Raw genomic sequence first — 20,239 nt, 5'->3', positions numbered from 1 at the left:
GAGAGGCTTATATGACATGATCAGCTTTACGTGCAAATGCGCTCTCACTTGTTGTCTCTCCCTTATTTAAACTGGCAGCCAGCCCAGGAAATGGTGTTAATACCAGAGTACAACACAATAAAATGTTTGCCGTGGTAAAACCGCACTCTAGAGCTCATAACAGTCTTTTCTAAAAGGTTTCCAGTTCACTGCAGCTTTTCATCATTTCTTTTGTGCGGCAAAACGGAAAACAACAACAACGAAAACAACAAACTGGGATGGGTCACAAGGAAGCTCTAATGAATGGAAATGGCTTCAGTGTAATTTCTGTAATGTCTTCTATTGATTTAGTTTGTTACTATATGGATAGTACAAATGCGCACATGCTAAGTGGAAAATAATTTTCCTAAACGATTTAATGGATGATTAGTGAAATGTGGGTCACTTTGGGCAGGACCAAAGCCACAAACACTCGGCTTGGCAGGCAGGGCTGTATCAAGACATGATCTAACCAACCACCACAGTCATACCTGAACTCCTCACATTGAGCACATGAAAGATTCAAGCTAAAGACAGGCGCTTACATCTGGATAGAATCTGCGACATAACCACATCACAAACAGCAGTCAGTGCCGAGAAATATGTGCTCTGTCGCTGCCATACATGATGAAATTAAGGAAGTTCCAACCACAGAGAGGGGTGAACACATTACATGGTTCAAAGTTAATGTGAGCAGCAGCTTCCACGTACTTGTGAGTGAATCCAGAGTTTGTTCTTGCAGTGTGCGGTGTGTCCAGCAGGAGGAAGCACAGAGCTGCTTGCTCTGCTTCTTTACATAATCCACTCCAAGGAGCTCCTGACAGTGTAAAAGACTGAAGAGGATCGAGGAACTCTGCTTCTGCACTAACCTATTTACTACTGTGTTTGTGTGTATCAGTGTGTAGCTGCAAACTCAAGTGTTCCTGGAAGAAACCAATTAAAGGTAAAAAGTGAGGAACAGCTTAAGAAAGAGGGGCCTCTGTGGCCGCTTCCTTCCCGTGATGTTTGGCAGTGGTCGCCCTACACAGACTACTTTGGCATCGCAGCTGTCACTCACAGGGGAACAATGTGGGAGGTTACACTTTTAAAAATAACAACATGTCCTGTTTGTTCTCTCAAATGAGTCAAGGTTCATCTGCAGTACAGGCTGTAAAGGAGAGACCGTGGTAACTGGGTCATTTCATCTCAAATCAACATGGGCCTTGTGCTCGACCAGTTTGCATCAAAGGTTTACGGACCGAAGTTTGTATGTCTGTAATGAGCCCTCTGACATTTAGACTTCATCTTCTCTCAGCTTTGATCTTTGATGTGTTGTCTTTCAATTTTAAATATAAGGCTGAAATTGAAATGTTTCATACCTTGGGTATTTTCCTTCTCATGTTCCTGTTTTCTCCCACTGCCTTTATCTGTAATAATAATGCGTCTGCTGTTTGTCTCCGTGCTTGTGGCCTGGGTTTCACTTCTTCTCTGATCCTGCTAACATGATTCTCAGGAAGGCTGCCATGCTCCTCGAGTTTATCTACTCTTTTTTTATGCTTAAAACTCTATCATGTGAAAGTCACCAACAGCCTGCCTGTCAGCCAACTCTGTGTTTGACTTTTACTAATTAGCAAATGGACCAAACCTGTATCCACTCATTGCCAACAGTCCTGATCGGACCTGATTTATTTGTCCTAACATTTCTTGAAGATGAGGTTGTGATACATTCATCACAAACATGTCATTTGTCACCAAGAAACAGTCAGTAACATATAACAGTACAGAATGGCCTCTTGTTTTGACATGTAGTTCAACAGCGCCCTCATTTGGACTGTTTCATTTTTCCAGTGTCAAAGAAAAAATCCATCAGTCCAGATCATTAAGTATATACAATAAAACATCAGCTCACACAAAGAGTCACAGGACAAAGACCATCCATTCACCAAACTGCACAGCAGTCCATCCATTAGTACATTTTATGTTTTTAAACCTGCTGCTCTGGAGCTGCACCCGGCTCAAAAGTGATGAATGTTAAGATGAAAATTAATTCTTTTTGTTACATTTTGCTGTAAATGTTTCTTTAGATTAAACAGCTGTAAAAATGTCTGGCCTATAAATGTATATAAAAAAAAAGACAACAGCAAAAAAAGTTCATCAGAGCCTACTTCTACCACCTGACGCCTTGTTCTCATTTATTCTGGTGAACCTGTGTGATGGCATGGATCTCTTCCTGTGGATGAGAAATCAGAAAGATAACGCACATAAAGGCTTTTAGGATAGTAAAGGTTGCAGACCTGTTCTAGACAGGTTAGCATATCCATCCCTTGAGCTGTGACACACATTCATTTTACTGTATTTAACTGATTTTTTTTTAACCTGCAAGCATACTCACATTATACAAGAAAAGTATTTTTCCTCCTTAATTTTGATGTATAAATAAAATATTTATAAACTGTTATATGTTTCCAGCAGTTGTTGAACATTTAAACTTATTTTCTGCATATTCTGCATATTGTGTTTACTCTCTTTCCAATAGATGCAAGTAAAACACAGCAGAAAATAAATAAAATCAAAGATTCAGCGGCACTAAGTCCTGTCGCTCTGAAAGCTATGTTCACCTGTTTAGCAGGAGTGGAGCAGGTGGAGGTTTGCCTGGTGTCGCAGTCATGTCAGCGGGGAGATCCGGGGGTTTCTCTGTGAATTTCACGTTCCCGTGGCGGCGTGCTAGGCGCTCGCTCAGATTTGAAGTTTAATTTTTCGCTGTAGGAAGAAGTTTTCTTCCCATGCAGAGTGTACAGCGTACACTAATGTTTTTTTGTCACTTTTTACGGACTAAAACTTAAAGTAATGTAAGTACGTCCACGCTTTAAACGCTGCATGGTCGTACTCTCTCCATCACTCCATATTATCCATTGCTGATCTGCACACGTCTGTTGCTGCCACGGGCGTCGCACACGCTTACGTCACTGTCATGAGACACTCTCACAAACAAAATCATGAAGGTTTAGTAATGCAGTAACGCAGCATGCTTACGGGAAAGTAACAGTAATCTAATTACTTTTTTGCAAAAGTAATCCTTTACACTACTCGTTACTTGAAAAAAGTAATCGGATGCCCATCTCTGCTTGCCAGTGGGGGGCCACTGGAGGGGGCAGCAAATCTTGGGTGGTGGCCAGTGCCCCCGTTGGCCCCCCTTGATGGCCCCCCTGCTGCACCTAAAAAGCTGCTTATTGCACTAAGAGACAGCTATGCATGTAGGTTGCTTAATGAGCAGCTGTATAAACAGTATATATAACCGAACTTTAAATACAAAACTTTAGTTATAATGTTTATGCTATTAGGATGAAGGACGTCCTTTTTTCATGTATCATTAGTGGCATTTATGGATTTTTACTTCATCACCTCAGTGTTTCTAAGCTCAGCGCTCAACACAGCTATGGTAACACAGTGCTTTTATCTATTGTATCACACAGTAAAGAGGGTTAAAATTAAACTAAATTCAATTATCCCCTGGAGCAATGCCAATTTTCCCCTTCAAGAAGACCATGTTTGGAAAAAGAGCTGATACAGTCTTTGAGAGCTGACTTTTTACTCCCTTGAAATGAGGAACATCAGCCCATTATATCACAAAGACAAACAGCTCAGTCTGAACAGGTTGAGGTCAGTCTGGTCAGCCTGTCTGCCTCGCCTCTCAGTCTGGAGAAACGGGCACTCACCCATGGCTGCTCATGCTGCACCTATCAGTGCTGTGGGGTAAACAACTCCCCTCGATCTCAAGCTGTAGTAGCTCTCGGAGGCCTCAGTTAAAGCCAGCGGCATTGATCTGGGCTCTGCCCAATCGAGTGTCTAATCAGGTCAGAGATGAAAACCGTCTCAGGGACTAAGGTCACACATGCACACAGGAAGTAAAGGAGTAAAGCCCACTGTACTCCTGTTAACATCAGTCCAAAAAGAGCCTACAAAGCTCGAGACTCCTGTGTTATACTGCCTTGCTGCCTTTGTCCAGCCTTGTTGTCAGGGGAGAGGCATGTACGGCATGACGGGGCTACCCCTAAACCCTCCTGGAGCCCGTGAATGAGAGGATGGGCAGAGGCAAAGGAAGAAAAGCAAAGGAAATACACTCATCATCGCATTAAAGGAGCGTTGGACAGAAGGGTCCAAGAAGAAGAGGCCAGGGAGGGAGGGAAGGAGGCGGGGGTGGCAGTAATGGGGTCTTTGTTCTGGTTGGTGTGACTCACAAAGCCCTGGCCAGGGCCGCACAGCTTAGTTACCCTTACCAAACACAGAGAAGCAGGAGGGAAGAGTGCATATGGGTTTGCGTGATTGGGGGACGTTTTTGGGCTCTAGGTCGAAGTAATATAGGTCCAATACTCTGATTATTAACACATTTAGGAAACATTTAACTTTATTAATACTGCTTTAGCATCCAGCCCCTCTGATGATGACTGAATAAATTAAAGTGGATTTGGTGGTGGCAGATGAAAGTCACTGTAAGGATATATATGAAAATGGCATTGTTTGCAGTGTTTTACATGCCACTGTGGCTTATATTAGGCCTTGCCGAATTAATGGGATACCCTCTGGATGATTACATGAAGCTGTAGCTGGTTTATGCTCAGTAATCAAGATGTGAAACACCATTCAGGAAATATGCTCTTATCACACGGTGTGACTCACACTTCTTTAAATGCTTGTTCTTCAACATCAACAATTAAGACGGTTAAAGACATCTGGCAGTGTGCAAAGCATTGTGTGTGTGTGTGTGTGTGTGTGCGTCTCAGCTCAGTTTAGGCTTTAAGCAGGATGTCCTGTCCTCCCTGCTGCTATTCTGGAGCGGTCAGCCTGCCAGACGCTACTCCCAAAGACCACTTCCCCTCTGTCAAGCACCTCACTCTCTGTGTCTCTGTCACACAAAAACACATTGTTCACACGGACACACAAGCACACACATGCTCACATACTGTAGCGCCCCATGCCAGCCTGAACACAATGGAAACCTGGCCAACACCGCCCTGTCACCTGGTTAAAAATAACTCTTTTTGCAACAGATTATGGCTGTGTTTTAACAATAGCAGGACTTTGATCAGCCAAAATAGCACTACGCTGTTATTTTGAGGTATCACTCACCAGAGCTGACTGTGTGTTTTGGCTCCGTAAAGTTGGCAGGCACCCCGAAGATGTCACATCCATTTTTTTTATTGTGCTGTAATTATGCTGTATATAATAGGTGGAAAAAGACCATACTCTCTCTGTCAGGTCTGAGGTTTTACATATCAGGATATAATTTTTAAAATCCAGGTCTCAAAATGATTTAAATACAAACTCAGATCGTTATTTAACAGTAAGCTGCGGTAAAGCGCACAAGAAGTGTGTGAAAAACGAATTACGCCGCATGATTCAACAGCTTGTAGAACCACTTTTAGCAGGAAAAACATGAAGTTTTCTCACAGTGTTGTGGAGGAATTTTGGCACACTTCAGTTCATCGAGGTCTGCGGTCGTTTGTTTATGCACAGATCTCTTCAGGTCCCACCGCAGCATTTCAATCATGGTGATGTCTGGACTTTGACTGGGCTGTTGCAACATTTGGACTCTTTTTTTCTTCTTCAGCCATTCTGTTGTTGATGTGTTGGGATCATCGTCCACTTACGTGACCCAGATTCAGCCAAGCTTCAGCTGTTGGACACATGGCCCCGTATTTGACCCTAGAATACTTCGTGGTTGACTAAATGCCTCCAAGGTACAGAGCTGCAAAACAACCACAAATCATCACCCCTCTGCCACCGTGCTTGACAGTTGGTATGAGGTGTTTGTGTTGATATGCTATGTTTGGTTTTTGCCAATAGCGGCGCTTTGCATTATGGCCAAACATCTCCACTTTGGTCTTGTTTATCCAAAGAGCATTTTTCCAGATGTCTTGTGGTTTGTTCAGATGCATTTTAGCAAACCCAATCGATGCAGCCATTTTCCTTTTAGAGAAGAGTCTTTTTCCTGGCAAACAAGCCGTTCCATCTTAATGTACTAATGTTTCTCACAGTAGAATCATAGACTTCAGATTGTTTTGAAATGGGCTTGTAATCCATCCTAGATTGATGTGCAGAAACAGACCTGCTAAAGAAATAGATAGGCTGGGGAGTGTGAGGAGTTTGCATGTTCTCCCTGAGCCTGTGTTGGTTCTCTCTGGTTACTCTGGGTTCCTCCCAAACAGTTAGTGTGATCAGGTTAACTGGTGTTTCTAAATTGCTCGTAGGTGTGGATGTAAGTGCTTGTTTGTCTCTGTGTTAGCCCTGCGACAGACAATTGAACAGTCCAGGGTGCACCCCGCCTTTCATCCTGTGGCTGATGGGATATCTGTCTCCATTATTACAGCAGTTATCTTGTGGTTGAAACTTGTACTTCAATATAACTGCGATGTTATTATGAGGCAGCACTTACTCCTAGCGAATGTTTATGAATTGCTGCATCTTCAACAATATTTCAGACCGTTTGACGTTTCTTCACCATAGATTGGTGCTACCTTATTAGAAATAATTCTGCACTGTAACTTGCACTGTTTTGAAACTAATTATTGACTGATGATGTTTTCAGGCAGCATGTAATTCCCTCAGAAATAGTCAGCAACCCAGGAACTCAGTTCATCTCCCAGGCATGAAAGACCTAATGTTCAGTACTCGGAGCCCGGGTATCAGCTCAGGTTTTCATCCCCAACATGTTGGTCAATCAGAGAGGCTAAACCAAGAACTAAAAACAGCTCTCTGCTGTGTAACCTCCCCAAACCCCTCCTCCTGGTCCTCTCAACTGTTGTGGGTTGGGTATGCACATAACTCACTTACCTCCTCTGCTACTGGTTTTTTGCCCTTTGAACAATCTCTAGGGTACCAGCCTCCAACTTTTCCTTCCGGTGAATCCGACCTTGCCGTGCCATCTGTCCAACTCTAACGAGTTGGCAAATGTGGACCCAGACCCAGTTAATGGTTGTTGTGGTTTTCTCTGTATTATTGTTGGGTTCTCATCTTACAATATAAAGGGGGCTATAAATATGAGGTGACTGTTGTTGTTATTTGGAGTTATATAAAAAAAAATTAGAATTAAAAATATTGACAGGGAGCAAAAAACAAGAAGCAGCCAACATCAAAAAATGAGCTTTGAACGTCCCTGGGAAACCTGGAAAACTATTCCTGAAGACTACTTAAGCAAATTAAAAGGAAGCTGTACTGAAGAACATAGATGATCATACCAAATATTGACTTGAACAATGAAGTTATGCAAACTTTTTGTTAGTGCATTTCTGTTTATACCCGCACATCCTCCAATAAATCTCTCCATCTTTATCTCATCCTAGCAAATTATAAAGAAAGACTTTTGTGCAGATAGATGCATCACTCTTGTGTGGTCCTCTCTCCTTGTCCTCTCCTTCTTCACAAATCTCTATTCACTCTCTCCCTCCTCCCCTCCTCCCCTCCTCTCCTCCTCACTGGCCGAGGTACTATTGTCTCGTTTCCGGTCACCGTGCGGGTGGCTCTCCGCACGCGCACAGCAGGCGCGGTGGGTTGTGATGCGGTCACATTTGTAGCGGACGGACGGAGCGAGTCGTCAGGATTTGCGGCTCGCTTAAAAACCAGTGGTTTGCGCTGCTGGCTTACAGTTTAACTCGTGAGAGACTCTAAGGAAAGTAGTTTGCAGTCGGAGAAGCAGCAAAACCTTTAAGTTGGAAAATAAAAGAAGGTCTGGAGGGTTTTTTCGCCCCCTTTTGACAGCTGCGCCGCTGCACCGACAAACATCAGTGACCGGGAGGTGAGCTGTCACCATCCATTCAGCTGTCAGTAAGTTTGCTCTGCTTTGTCTTTAAGCTGCAATATTTCCCTTTATAACTGATGATAACTGATGATTTTGTCTCCAGTGGAGAAAAAAACAAAACACCTTTTTATCGGGTTCTGGTTGTTTGAAGCTTCTGAAACCACAAAATGCCGTTTTTTAAGCAGCAGGTCTAACAGCTTTAACAAAGAAAACCTATAAGCTGTGGATGAAGTGATGTAGCTGAAAGAAATACCATTAGCATCTGTCTGTAATGCTCATTACTACAGATGTTTTGCAGTATGGATAGTATGAGTAGATTTTTGTGTATTTGTTGTGTATGTAACAGCCTGGTTAAATTACACTACGTCCAGCACCATATTTGTTCTTCTAGTTTTCTTTATTTTTTAAAACATTTGATTAATAAGTTTGTGTGTATATTATCATAAAATAGTAAAATAAACACGTCCAATACATTTTCTCAGGTCTCAATCAATACTCAAATTGGGATCATAGAAGAAGAAAACAAGCAAATGTTCACATTTATTAATAATAATAAAAAAGTTCTAATATTGGCTTTTTTACTCTTTCTGCTTTGATCTAAGTAACACCCAGAGGACTTCGTGTACTGTTGTGAAGTAGTCAAGATGTCCGTTTATTACACAGCGCTGTGCGCCTCCTCGTCCTCCACCTTCAGCCCTGTGTGCTTTCATTCTTTCTAGCATGTGAGAGAAAGGAACAGCTGGATGTGTGCTGAGCTCTGAACTCGATCTGTTGGTATCAGCGAGTCTCCAGAGGCCTGTTTCTGTCGCTGCTGCGGGGGGAGACCCCGTAACCGTGCAGCTGTCCACGACCTGTGCGAGAAGTCACACACTCCAGGCTGAGAACCCTCAGCTGGACCACTGGCAATCCACAACATGCTCAAACCTTGGAAGTTCTCCTGACTTTTAAACAAGCTGTTCAGCTGCCAGATTCCCGGTTCTATAGGCTCTGCTGCCTTTAAAGGCAACAACAGCTGACTGTGAATCAGGGACGCTGTCAGGGGTCCTGGGCCTGAGCCACGGCACACAGAAAACCATAGTGTTAGTGTGTTTGTGTGGGAGAGAGAGAGGGAGGACTGGCACATTTAAAGTGTTTGCCTGTTTGTGCGTTCACATGTGGAGCCTTGTGCATATGTAAGCGTGCGTCTGGTGCAGACGGGTACAGTAGGGGTATTGTAAAGGCTGATGGAGGCACAGGACAGTGCTGATGGACTAGTATACGCTTTACTCAATATTTGATATGTTCATCTTTATTTGTCAACACAGCCTGAACTCTCATTACTTTGTACGTGTGTTGGAGTGTCTGTTGAGAGCACCTCACTGCTTGTTTAGTGTAATTGCATAACCCAGATTTAGCTCTTGTCGGGTTATTTAACTGGGTGGGAAAGCATGGGTACATTTCCATGGAAGACCAAAAAAGAAAGTTAGAATTAGAGTTTTAGGTGAAGCTTGAAAAATGATGGATGCAGGAATCGCTTTAAAATACTAAATTTTCTGTTTTTAATTGGACACAAAGTGTGATGACATCGCTGAGGTTTGTTTTTAACTGACTTTAGAAACCTTAGAAACCAACATCATACAGCTGCACTGCTTATGAAACTTAAAATAATGTGTTAACGTGCACTGAATTACTCAGCAGTTAAAGGTTTGTAGTTCTGCTCGGTGACGTCACCTCTTTCTCAGTGTAAAGCGTTGTTTAGTTTGCCACATTTGTAATACTTTGTAAAGAAAGTTACTCTTATTTTATGTAGCAATTTCATGCCCATGTTCTTTTACATGGAAATGCTTCTTTCCTCTAACTTACTTCCACTCAAACACTGTGATTCACTGGAAATCATTACCCCAATCGTAATGCTGAATTTGTTGTGGATGTGGCAGAGATAAGATAGTTACCACTCTCCAACACATTTCCATCAGCCCACTTCCTGTTCTGACCTCACACATTCAGATTTAGCATCGAGTAAACAACTTGGGAACACATTGTCTGGAACAATATCAGATCAGTGTAATTGTTAATGTTTGACAAAACTATTGTATTTCACCCCACAGCAGTGCTCTGTGATGGTGGGAGCCGCTCTCAGCTGCTCTTTCCACCACGCTGGGTTATTTACTTCTTCCAGCTGGAGTTCAGCCATAGATTCATTTCACGTTGAGCTCTTTGACTCTGGTTCGTAGACATAAATGGAATTTAAAGGAAATATGTAGGTATCCCACTACAGTACATATTCCGGTCTCTAGCTATGTTATCTCACACAGTCTTGAAAGCAGCTAGAGTGGTGAAATAGTTATATATTCAGTAATTTTGTTTCACTTTCTCTTATTAGACACTGCTGTGAAAGGCCAATATCTGTTCAGAGAGAAGCAATTTCACAGCATACTGACATTACTTGGATTACATACAAGATTTCATGAAAAGTAGGGTGGTTATTCATTCAATATTCTCTCTTTTTATGGGCGTAAAGTTTCCCAGTCTGTATATCTGCACTTTTAAATGGTATAGCCCAATTTTGTAACTGTTATAGCAAATAATTAGAGGACTTGTGTACATATAAATCCCATGAATTAATTGAATTGACCCATTATTAGCGTTACATTTATGAGAGAAATTGATACTCGGATGCTAATCGATACTAAAACTTACCATCCGATTGACACTGTTGACACTACACTAACCGTGCCGTGTTCACCTCTTCCTGTGGAAACAACTCTGCACAGCGCTGCAGCTGGGAGGCAGAGGCTGAACTTGTGACCTGCAGTTGACATTAACAGCACTGCAGAAGAATTTCTGCAGAGGTCCCACTTCAGCAGCATTGATGTCTTTAGCGGTTATCAGCTAGCCAATAGTGTGAATTTAACAAGACGTCACAGTTATTTGTGTCTAAAAGGTTATTTTTCTCATAAACTGACTGAAGCAGAGAAAAGTCGACCAGCAACTAGAGAGAAACATTCACAACCTACCTTACTAACTCTACTCGATCAGCTACAAATGCCAGATAACAAAATATAATAACATATGTCATGCAGCTCAAGATTCAGGTTTATTATTTTCTTTTTGGCATGTCTCACGGATAAGTGCCTTTCAGAATTAAAATATTGTGATACGTGATCACGAGCGACTCCATGATTCCCGATCCTGTCACATACAAACATGCCCAAATGTTAGGACTGTATCAATACGTACATATAGATGGCTTCGGATGGATAATCCATGTAGTTTTGTTTGTATCTTGTTTCTTTTAAATACTTGGCTCTATCTGGTAGTTTCTTCAGAATTGTACACTTGTCGAAACACAGAGTAATACATTTCAACCAGCCATATTCCTAAAATGAAATCTGCATCATGTTCAGTTGTACCACATTTTCTGGAGAACTAGAGTGGTTTTGTAATGAGGAAGTGACTAAGTGCTTTTTCCTTCTTTCTCCACAGGAGGACTGACGATGACTCCGAGGGGGCTTGACTGGTGGATCCCCTGCTGACATCTTTGATCCCCAGATTTCCGCTCTCAAACACCCCCGTTTCCCGACAGCTTTTGAGCTGTTGTGCACCCTTTTATTTTTATTTTTTGTGGAGCCCCCCCCTCTGCGGCTGAGCTCTCAACATGGCTAGCCTGGTGATCAACGAGACCGGAATGGTGGACTGTGGGATTGACGACTCCTTCAAGTACAACTTGTACTCTGCGGTTTACAGTGTGGTCTTTGTGTCGGGCCTGATAACCAACTGTGCCGCCCTCTTTGTGTTCTGTTTCCGGATGAAGATGCAGAACGAGACCACGATGTTTATGACCAACTTAGCATTATCTGATTTAGTGTTTGTTTTCACGTTGCCGTTCAAGGTCTTCTACAACGTGAACCGCAACTGGCCTTTTGGAGATGGACTGTGTAAGGTTTCGGGAACGGCCTTCATCACCAACATCTATGGCAGCATGCTCTTCCTCACCTGCATCAGCGTGGACCGCTTCCTGGCGATAGTCTATCCGTTCCGTTCACGCGCCATCCGCACGCGGAGGAACGCGGCGCTGATGTGCGCCGCCGTATGGCTCACCATCGTGGGAGGGGGCATTTCGGTGACCTTCTTCTCTACCATCAACAGCCGACACAAAGCCACCACATGCTTCGAGGGCTTTTCCAAGAACACCTGGAAGACCTACCTGTCTAAAATCACCATTTTCATCGAGGTGAAGCGAGACGCACAACATACAGATGACGTTGTTTTTTTATTACGATAACCAAGATGTAGAATTAAGGTGTAATTTTCATAATGTTTTTATTATTTTTTCCAGATTGTTGGTTTCCTCCTCCCGCTCTTGGTTAATTTAATATGCTCCTCGCTGGTTCTGCGGACGCTGCGTCGCCCCGTGACTGCTGGTCACGGCTGTGACAGTAAGAAACGCGTCCTGCGGATGATCCTTGTCCATCTTGGCATCTTCATCATCTGCTTCGTCCCTTACAACTCTATCCTCTTCCTGTATGCCCTGGTGCGAACCCAGGCCCTGGCTAACTGCACTGTGGAGCGCTTTGTCCGAACACTTTACCCCATCACTCTATGTCTGGCCAGTCTCAACTGCTGCCTGGATCCTGTGGTGTACTACTTCACCTCGGAGAGCTTCCAGAAGAGCCTGACCATGGGAAGCAAAGGGTCTGGTTCTCGGCCTGAGAGCATGCCCCGCAGTGACACGGAGACTCAGGACACAGCGACCGCTGTCCCGAGCGACACCCACACTCTGACCAGCAACGGAAAAGAGACAAAGATCACTGAAATTCAATTGTGACTCAAGAAAGAAGGAGAAGAAGGACAGGATGGGTTTGACTGCAACTCCTGAATTTGACAAATATAACAATCACTTGTTTGGTCCTGAAAATGGAAAACACATAACTCACCAGATTAGTTAAGTCCTGAGGCATGGCCTGGGCTTTATGGATTAACCCGGCACCGGAGAACAGAGGAATGTATCTGTGGTTTTTATGAGCGATCGCTACAGGGACCAGAGACCCAACTACACTGGGACTATTGCAATAGTCCCGAGACTCAAAGTGGGTCTAAAAGAGACTCTGACATGTCATTGATCAAACATAAGACATGCACACTTCCACTGGACTCTGAAGAAGATGATGTCCACCCACATGCTGTTTAGTACTTGTGTAACACAACAGTTCCTTAAGTATTATTGTTATAAAGCTCAAGCTTTCACAGTGCATTATATCACTGTGGTGTGTTACTAGTAATGCTACTGTGTAACACAGCATTGTGTTGACCTGCTGAGTCAAATGTATCTCATCATGTTGAAGACTGAGGCCAGTAAATGTCTGTTTTTGAATTGCATTCATTATTTCTTTGCTCCGGCCTTGTGATTGTCCTCACAGTCAAACCTGCTCTGAGCTGCTCTTTGTCAGCGAGCCTGTACATTTGAACTTGTGCGGGAGTTTTTCTACTCCAGCTTCTTGGTTTTTCACCAAGCAGGCAGTGTGAGCTTGTCCTCAGCGCAGAGGGCAGCTCTGATTTAGTTGAGGACCTCGGCCTGTGTGCTGTGTCACAGGCCAAATGCTTATTATGACTGGAGCAATGGTCCATTGTTTGCCTCTGAATGAGGTCTCTCTGTCTTAATCCGGCCTTAGACTGCAGATCTGCTCAAAGTCTCTTACACACAGCAATGTGCAAACACTCCAAGTACAGATGAACGCCTTTAGCTGTTTACCCAAAATCCTGGATTTAAACTGCATGGAGCACAAAACACTTGTGTGTCAGCAGATTTGGAAGTTTGAGTGTTGCTGAATTTGCATGTATAAAATGCAGAAATGTGCAGAATTTGTCCGATCTTTATCATAAAGTCTGAAGAGGATGTACAATCCGGTCAGAGCAGCATCTGCAACAGCAAAACAAATCGATTTTGCAGCTGAATCTGTGAAGAAGCTTCTGAATCAAGTGAAACTTTGGTCAAGTTTGGCATCTGAAGATGGAGGAACCACCTGTAGCTTAACTGCTCTACATTAAACTTGATTTATACTTCTGTGGGAAATCTACATAGTAACAGTAAACTCCTTTTATCCCCACACCTCAGCCTTATGTGGTATACATCAACCTGACGTTTAGTTACACTTCTCTGGATGTACACAGCAGGTTATTTAGAAGATTTCAGCATAAGGTTAAAATGAAGTTTCGGTTGTTGCATAAGTTACAATGTAGATCTGATGCAGAAGTATTCATACACGTGTAGGACACATGAGTTGAGGTCAGCTGTGAGGCAGGAATCAATAACACAAACAGATGCGGAATTAACGGTGAAATTTCCTGTTATCAACCGAGCTACAAGTTTGGGTTGGATTGTTGGATAGTTTGAAGGGCTTTATTTAATCTTCAAATCTTGGAATTATAAACAGTCCAGAGAGTAAACAACACAGTGTAGAGCAACCAGCTGTGTTGCTGAACTCTACCGTCTTCCAACCCAGCGAGTTTCAGTAGTTCAACAAGTATGCCACCATGCTTTAAGCACCACCTCATGTTTGGTCATTAAAGCATAAGCTGTAGAGCCGAGGGTGACAGCAGGCTCGCAGCTTCTCTCTGTGTGCTTACAGCCCCCTGCTGGAGAAGCACAATAAATTCTCTTGGGATCATTACACTCAATGTTGGTACAAGTTTAGTTTTTTCTATTCCTTTACTAAGCAATCCAACTTTTGCTTTCCATTGCCTTAGTTGGCAATGTAACAGAGTATACCTGCTTCATTGGTATGCACAGTGAGAAATGAGGGTGTTGGGGGGGGGTCTGGTTGTGTGAATGATGGGAGCATTTAGCAGCAGAATGACAGAGGGGCAGCAGTCTTTGGATTCTCAGATTTGGGGTCAAGGGTAGCAGGAGGAGAGAAGAAAACCAGGAAATAAGAACAGTGGGAGTGTAGAGGTATGCATGAGCTTCACCCCCCGAGTGGCTCATTCCAAGAGTGTTGCGTCATGTTTTTTCACTTTTCTTTGAACAGATAACAGTCAGATGTTTACTGTTCGAGCACGCCTGTTAAAGGAACAGTCTGCCCTAAATCTAGAAGAGAAAAATGCACATGGCTCAGTCATTTATGACCAGTGGCCTGTCCTGACATCTAGTGGCCACAAGTTGGAACAACAGCAATTTTAAATTTGAGACAACAGACTGACCACAGACCACGATCCACATGTTTGCTGATTATTTTCCTGTTTTGGGTTTTATAGTCACCTGTTTGTCAGCCCTGTAGAAGTCTCAGAGAAGCCACAAGGCAGCCGGGGCAAGCATGGGAAGTGTTATCAAGTTATTTTCTCTGGGTGCGGCCTCATGCTGTGAAAGTAACAGGATGGCGAGCGTATGTCATAAAGCTGAAGTGTGGTTAAACATTTCTACAGCACGTGAAGGCTTTCCTTCTTTTTTTTCTCTAGGCCTCGTGAACAAAAACCTTAACCACAAGAACAAAGCCTAAAAGCTACTGCTCAGTGTCAGAGGACACACAAATGCAGCTTTTTTATTTAATTTTTCTTTTAATTTTTAGAGGACTAGGAGCCAGGTACCTACATTTTGCTAAATAAATACTATGATTTAAAAACGGAAGTAAGGAATCTGAACGGGGAAGCACATGAGTGCTATTATTTTGGTCACAACGGCTGTCAGTGAACTAAGACAACCTTTACACCGTCAGCGTTGCACTGTAGAAGTATTTAAATACAGACTGCAAAGAAGAGAAGCTAAAGAAGAGGGCTGATTTCCTCGGGATCTGCTGCATCTGCAGACCAGATCACCTTTGAAAAGATCTTTTGAAAATCTTCAGACATTTCTGAGGTAAGAAAAACAAGCATGTGTCTGCATCTGCCTGTGCTCTTTTAGCGTAACCTCTTTTCCTGCTGCCATTTGGTTTAACCACATGTGTGTCCAACTCTGCTCGTCTTAGCTCTTACGTGCGTTGCTAAGCACTAGTGACGACGTCGCAAACTGCAGCAAAACACTCAAACGCAATAGGGCAGAGCTTCCCCTTCCCCTCAAAACTGGCAGATAGTTGAGTCAGAGAACAACTGACACCAGATCCCGCCACCTCCAGCAAACACTCTCATATCACATCACCATCAGCTTCATGCTGTCTTCACATGCAGTGCGCTGGCAGTTTCTTCTTTCGGCACCTGTTGACTCCTTTTTCTGCTGCACAGCTTGAGGACTTTGTAGAAGGTGTGCGCGATGCTCCACGCGGTCGCTCCTGGCTCTGACCTCTACCTTCTGCCTATGCGGGTGATTTAGAGGCACGAGAAACGAGGTAATGACACAGTGTTTGTTTGTGTGGACATGTCTGTGAGGGCGTCATGCTGCTGTGCCCTGCGGTCAGAGTCATGCTTTGAATTTTGCTGATGTTAACGGACTGTTATTAGTGCTTCACTTTACATTTAATCTTAAATCTGGAAATGTATATGTGTCGCCGTGTGCATACGAAAGCTTTTGTGTCACAAGATATAAAGACTTTGAAATTTCTGATAAACTGAAAAAAAAAAAAAAAGTTATCGTTATTGTAGTTACTTGTTTTTGTTTCGATGTTGGCTAAACCAAATCTCCAGTTACTGTATCACCACTGGCTTGATATTTTATCTTAGCACGTTTAACAGATATAATTACCCTTTACACGTGTTTCATGGTGTGTCATGAAAATGAATTCTCGGTTTCTGTAATTTCCTTAAACACAACTCTTGAGATAGTATTACACAACTCTTTATCGTACAGGCATCATCAGGGAGCTTTTTTAAACTGAGAGTCTCAGCAGCTGGCAGACAAGTCTAAACAGGCCTGAATCTGGTAAAGCAGTGAAAAAACGACCACTATTACTGTGTTCCCCTCGTGGGCCTAGTGTAGGAAAGGGTGCGGACTTATAATGATGTTAGAGGAAGGATGATCCTCCCGTGATAAGCAGAGCCAGTCCCCGATCCTTCTTCCGGTCACTTCCTGCTGCCGTCCTAAGCAGTTTTTGATTTATTTTCACTTTAACAGCTTTTTCATGCCATTCTCATATAAAAACACATAATTTAAACAATTAACCATCACACAAGAATGGGGAGAAAAATCTAACTGAATCATTTTTTTTTCATATTAGCTTGGCTGTGATGACCAAGATTACTTCATATATAAAATTGTTGTAATTTTGCTATATGCCATTAGTGCAAGCCTTTTCTGTGTTTTGCTGGCTGCTGCTTTATGACACCTTGTTTTTATCTGGGTCTGCAGCTTACCAGCCCAATAGACTTTATGGCACTTATCTCCAGAGAGCAGCTACATCTGCTTCAAAATCTGTTTAGAAATTCCCACAAACAAGCCCCAAAGAAGAAAGGTGGGGATATCCTGACTGGTCAGTAAGGAACACATATAGTGAAGGAAGACTGATATTTCTACTTGTAGCAATTTATTTTTAGCTGATCTAGGAGGACACATCTCCCTCTGCCTTTCCATGTGCATACACTGAGGTGAAAGGAGGAGCAGCACATAGGATAGAGTGGGTGTTGATGTTGTAGCATGAAAGGGATAGCTGAGTTGGGTTGCAAAGTGGCTAACAGATTAAAATAGCATGAAATGAATGCCCCGGTTGATTTTCAAGCAAAAGTCAAACTCTTAAATTTTTTTCCTGTAGTGCTAATGACATCATCGGGATGATGATGTCAGGAGCAACAGCAACGAATGAAAGTGGATGAACTGAATTCATGGAATGCCCCTTTAATGAGTTGTTAACATTCACTTTTAGACTCAACGATTACATCATCTCATCTAAATACACTTGATACTTTTTTACATATAGACGTTTGCAGTCATTCAGTTCTCTCACCCCAACCGGTCGCAGCAGATGGCCCCGCCCCTCCCTGAGCCTGGTTCTGCTGGAGGTTTCTTCCTGTTAAAAGGGAGTTTTTCCTTCCCACTGTCACCAAAGTGCTTGCTCATAGGGGGTCATATGATTATTGGGTTTTTCTCTGTATATATTATTGTACGATCTACTATACAATATAAAGCGTCTGGAGGTGACTGCTGTTGTGATTTGGTGCTGTATAAATAAAATTGAATTGAATTGGAATTGAATTAAACCGCTATGCAGTTTTTTTTGCAGTTGCTCTTGTTGTTTTTTTGGAGCATTTCTGTGTTAAACTGGGTTTAAAGCTACAAAGTACGTGTCATACTGCAGGAGGCTTCACACCTGCCAAAGTGAAAATGTAGGTTCACCGTTGACTGTTGCTCTGCCAGCTGCTGATTCCAGTTTTCAAAGCAAACTTTTAGTTTCAACTTTCGCAACAACAAAACGGGAAACATGAAGCACTGTTCAGCTTTTTTCTTTCCACGCGCAGGCTACGAGGTCTTTATTAAGGGCAAATTATGAAAATAAAGGTAAAGCGCAACGTGTATGTGCATCGGATGTTTCACAAGTTCTCCTCTGCCTTTCAGCTGTCATAGGTACTTCAGCAAAAAAAATTATGATCAAAGGAAAGGCACGCTTGGTTATATCATCGGTGTCACTGTGAGGGAAAAAGAAAAATGGTCACCAATATGACTGAATGCAAGTACAATGAAACGGTCTGGAATCAGAAAATGGACGTGATATACACCTACTTCTACCTGATTCTCTTCATACCTGGGCTGCTGCTCAACACCACTGCACTCTGGGTCCTCCTCAGATACATCAGGTAACACTCATACAAGTTCACACCTTTAGATTTTCAGGTACGTTTTCACTAACTGTCTCTGTATGTGCCGTTTAACAGCAAGAAGACCAAGGCGGTGATCTTCATGATAAACCTGGCGATCGCAGACCTGGCCCACATCCTCTCTCTGCCCCTCAGGATCTATTATTATTTCACGCACACCTGGCCCTTTGGACGCGGCCTCTGCTTGTTCTGCTTCTACCTGAAATATCTCAACATGTACGCCGCTATAGTGTTCCTGGTAAGCAGGCTGTTTAGGGAAAGCAAGCCTTGAATTTCCTGATAATGCTCATCACAGGGAACAAGGATAGTCAAATGAGATCTTTCTAGTTTTCATTATATTTAAAATCAGTCAAATGTCAGTACAAAGCACTTTTGTTGTTGTTTTTGTTTTAAAAATCAAACTCAAAAACAGAAAGTGATTTGAATGAAAGCCTCTGTCTTCCTTCTTGGAACTGCTTTGCTTCCTGTGCCTCAGAATAAATAAAAAGTAGCTCCTTTTCATTTCTCTCTGGTTTCAGGTGTGCATCAGCATGCAGAGGTGTCTGTTCCTGCAGAAGCCGTTCACGGCTCGACGGTGGCGGCGTCGCTATGACCTGCTGATCAGCTTTGTAGTGTGGGTTGTGGTTGGTCTGGGCTGCTCTCCCTTTATCCTGATGCGGAGTAGCAACAACGGTAGCAACAACGAAGTGGCATTAAACAGCACCCATGCCCAGCTTCCCTTAGGTGTCACCTTAGGTGTCACCAAACAACCACTGACTCTCAGTACGCAGAGTTTAGACTCCAACGCCAATTCGGCGGGCTGTTTTAAAGACTTGCCCATGCGCCACCCTCCTCTCTCGGTGACGATCACCATGCTGGTCTTTCTTGAGGCGTGTGGTTTCCTAATCCCTCTAGCATGCATGTCATACAGCACCGTCCGCATCTTCTGGTCACTCAAGGAGAAGCAGATCCAGGATCAGCACAACTCCTTCAACTCCTCAGCACGCAACCGCCTCCACTCAGTCACCTCCAACTGCCAGGCGGAGAAACTGAATGAAAAGCAGACAAATGGCGAGAAGCGGCGTGCTCTGCGGATGGTGGTGGGCTGCTTCATTCTCTTTTTGTTCTGCTTCGCTCCGTACCACCTCAACTTCGCGCTCTACCTGATGGTGAAGCAGAGCATCGTGTCCAGCTGCACCGTCAGCAGGGTGGCGCTCCAGTTTCACCCAGTGTCTCTTTGCATGGCGGGCCTGAGCTGCTGCTTCAACCCCATCCTTTATTACTTTCTTACAGCCGAGTTTAGGATGCACCTCAAAAGGCGCACCTCCTCCTTCTCGTCCTCCATCTCCTCCCCGACCACTTCACCGACCCAGTGTCCTTTGCAGAGCAGACTCATGAGCACCTCCTCATACAGGGAGTAGCATTGCTCAGAGGAAAAGTCCATGAAGGATTCTGTTGAACTTTAAAGCCGACTGACACAGGGTCCAAGCTGGATATGATCATCTGACATGTTGCAGCTGTCTGAACACAAACGACCCAAAAGACATTGACCTGAGTTGTGTGAAGCCCGCCTCCTCTAAAGCAAGCAGAAAACACCTTCCAACATGCAGACAGTATCGTAAACGCTGCCCAATGTTTCAGTTTGTGTGTATAAAACTTGATATAAGCTATGTAATAAAAGCTGTATGTGAAATGCACTCCCATTAAAAGCTTTAAGTCTCATCTCTGGCTCTGATGTTTGTTTCTTCACTGCGA

General features: G+C 43.3%; 2 protein-coding genes across 6 annotated transcripts; both read left to right on the top strand.

The window, feature by feature from the left end:
- The first annotated feature begins 7,526 nt into the window (after nucleotides 1-7,526).
- lpar4 (lysophosphatidic acid receptor 4) lies at nucleotides 7,527-13,145 on the top strand. 3 transcript variants are annotated; one of them, XM_063499232.1, is made up of 3 exons: nucleotides 7,527-7,789; nucleotides 11,258-12,005; nucleotides 12,111-13,145. In XM_063499232.1, the coding sequence occupies exons 2-3, from the start codon at nucleotides 11,430-11,432 to the stop codon at nucleotides 12,597-12,599; spliced, it is 1,065 nt and encodes a 354-aa protein (XP_063355302.1). In that variant the 5' UTR covers nucleotides 7,527-7,789; nucleotides 11,258-11,429; the 3' UTR covers nucleotides 12,600-13,145. The 3 variants fall into 3 exon arrangements, with proteins under 3 accessions (XP_063355302.1, XP_063355292.1, XP_063355284.1); XM_063499222.1 differs by having other exon boundaries at nucleotides 7,527-7,814; XM_063499214.1 differs by having other exon boundaries at nucleotides 7,527-7,818.
- Nucleotides 13,146-13,259: 114 nt separating this feature from the next.
- p2ry10 (P2Y receptor family member 10) lies at nucleotides 13,260-20,206 on the top strand. 3 transcript variants are annotated; one of them, XM_063499196.1, is made up of 5 exons: nucleotides 13,260-15,623; nucleotides 15,986-16,089; nucleotides 18,246-18,484; nucleotides 18,563-18,743; nucleotides 19,024-20,206. In XM_063499196.1, exons 3-5 carry the CDS (start codon nucleotides 18,336-18,338, stop codon nucleotides 19,903-19,905), a joined length of 1,212 nt encoding a protein of 403 aa, XP_063355266.1. In that variant the 5' UTR covers nucleotides 13,260-15,623; nucleotides 15,986-16,089; nucleotides 18,246-18,335; the 3' UTR covers nucleotides 19,906-20,206. The 3 variants fall into 3 exon arrangements, with proteins under 3 accessions (XP_063355266.1, XP_063355260.1, XP_063355273.1); XM_063499190.1 differs by having other exon boundaries at nucleotides 13,260-16,089; XM_063499203.1 differs by lacking the exons at nucleotides 13,260-15,623; nucleotides 15,986-16,089 and having other exon boundaries at nucleotides 16,428-18,484.
- Nucleotides 20,207-20,239: the final 33 nt, after the last annotated feature.

This window comes from Pelmatolapia mariae, linkage group LG2 (assembly GCF_036321145.2).
Source record: "Pelmatolapia mariae isolate MD_Pm_ZW linkage group LG2, Pm_UMD_F_2, whole genome shotgun sequence".
NCBI classification, from domain to species: domain Eukaryota; kingdom Metazoa; phylum Chordata; class Actinopteri; order Cichliformes; family Cichlidae; genus Pelmatolapia; species Pelmatolapia mariae.
Note: the sequence above shows the minus strand (reverse complement) of the source record. Positions and strands in the feature narration are given on the sequence as shown.

Coding starts and splice junctions, on each gene's coding strand:
- lpar4 (XM_063499232.1), top strand. CDS start 11,430: ATGGCTAGCCTGGTGATCAACGAGACCGGAATGGTGGACTGTGGGATT. Junction 12,006..12,110: donor AAATCACCATTTTCATCGAG/GTGAAGCGAGAC, acceptor TATTTTTTCCAG/ATTGTTGGTTTCCTCCTCCC.
- p2ry10 (XM_063499196.1), top strand. CDS start 18,336: ATGGTCACCAATATGACTGAATGCAAGTACAATGAAACGGTCTGGAAT. Junction 18,485..18,562: donor GTCCTCCTCAGATACATCAG/GTAACACTCATA, acceptor GCCGTTTAACAG/CAAGAAGACCAAGGCGGTGA. Junction 18,744..19,023: donor ACGCCGCTATAGTGTTCCTG/GTAAGCAGGCTG, acceptor CTCTGGTTTCAG/GTGTGCATCAGCATGCAGAG.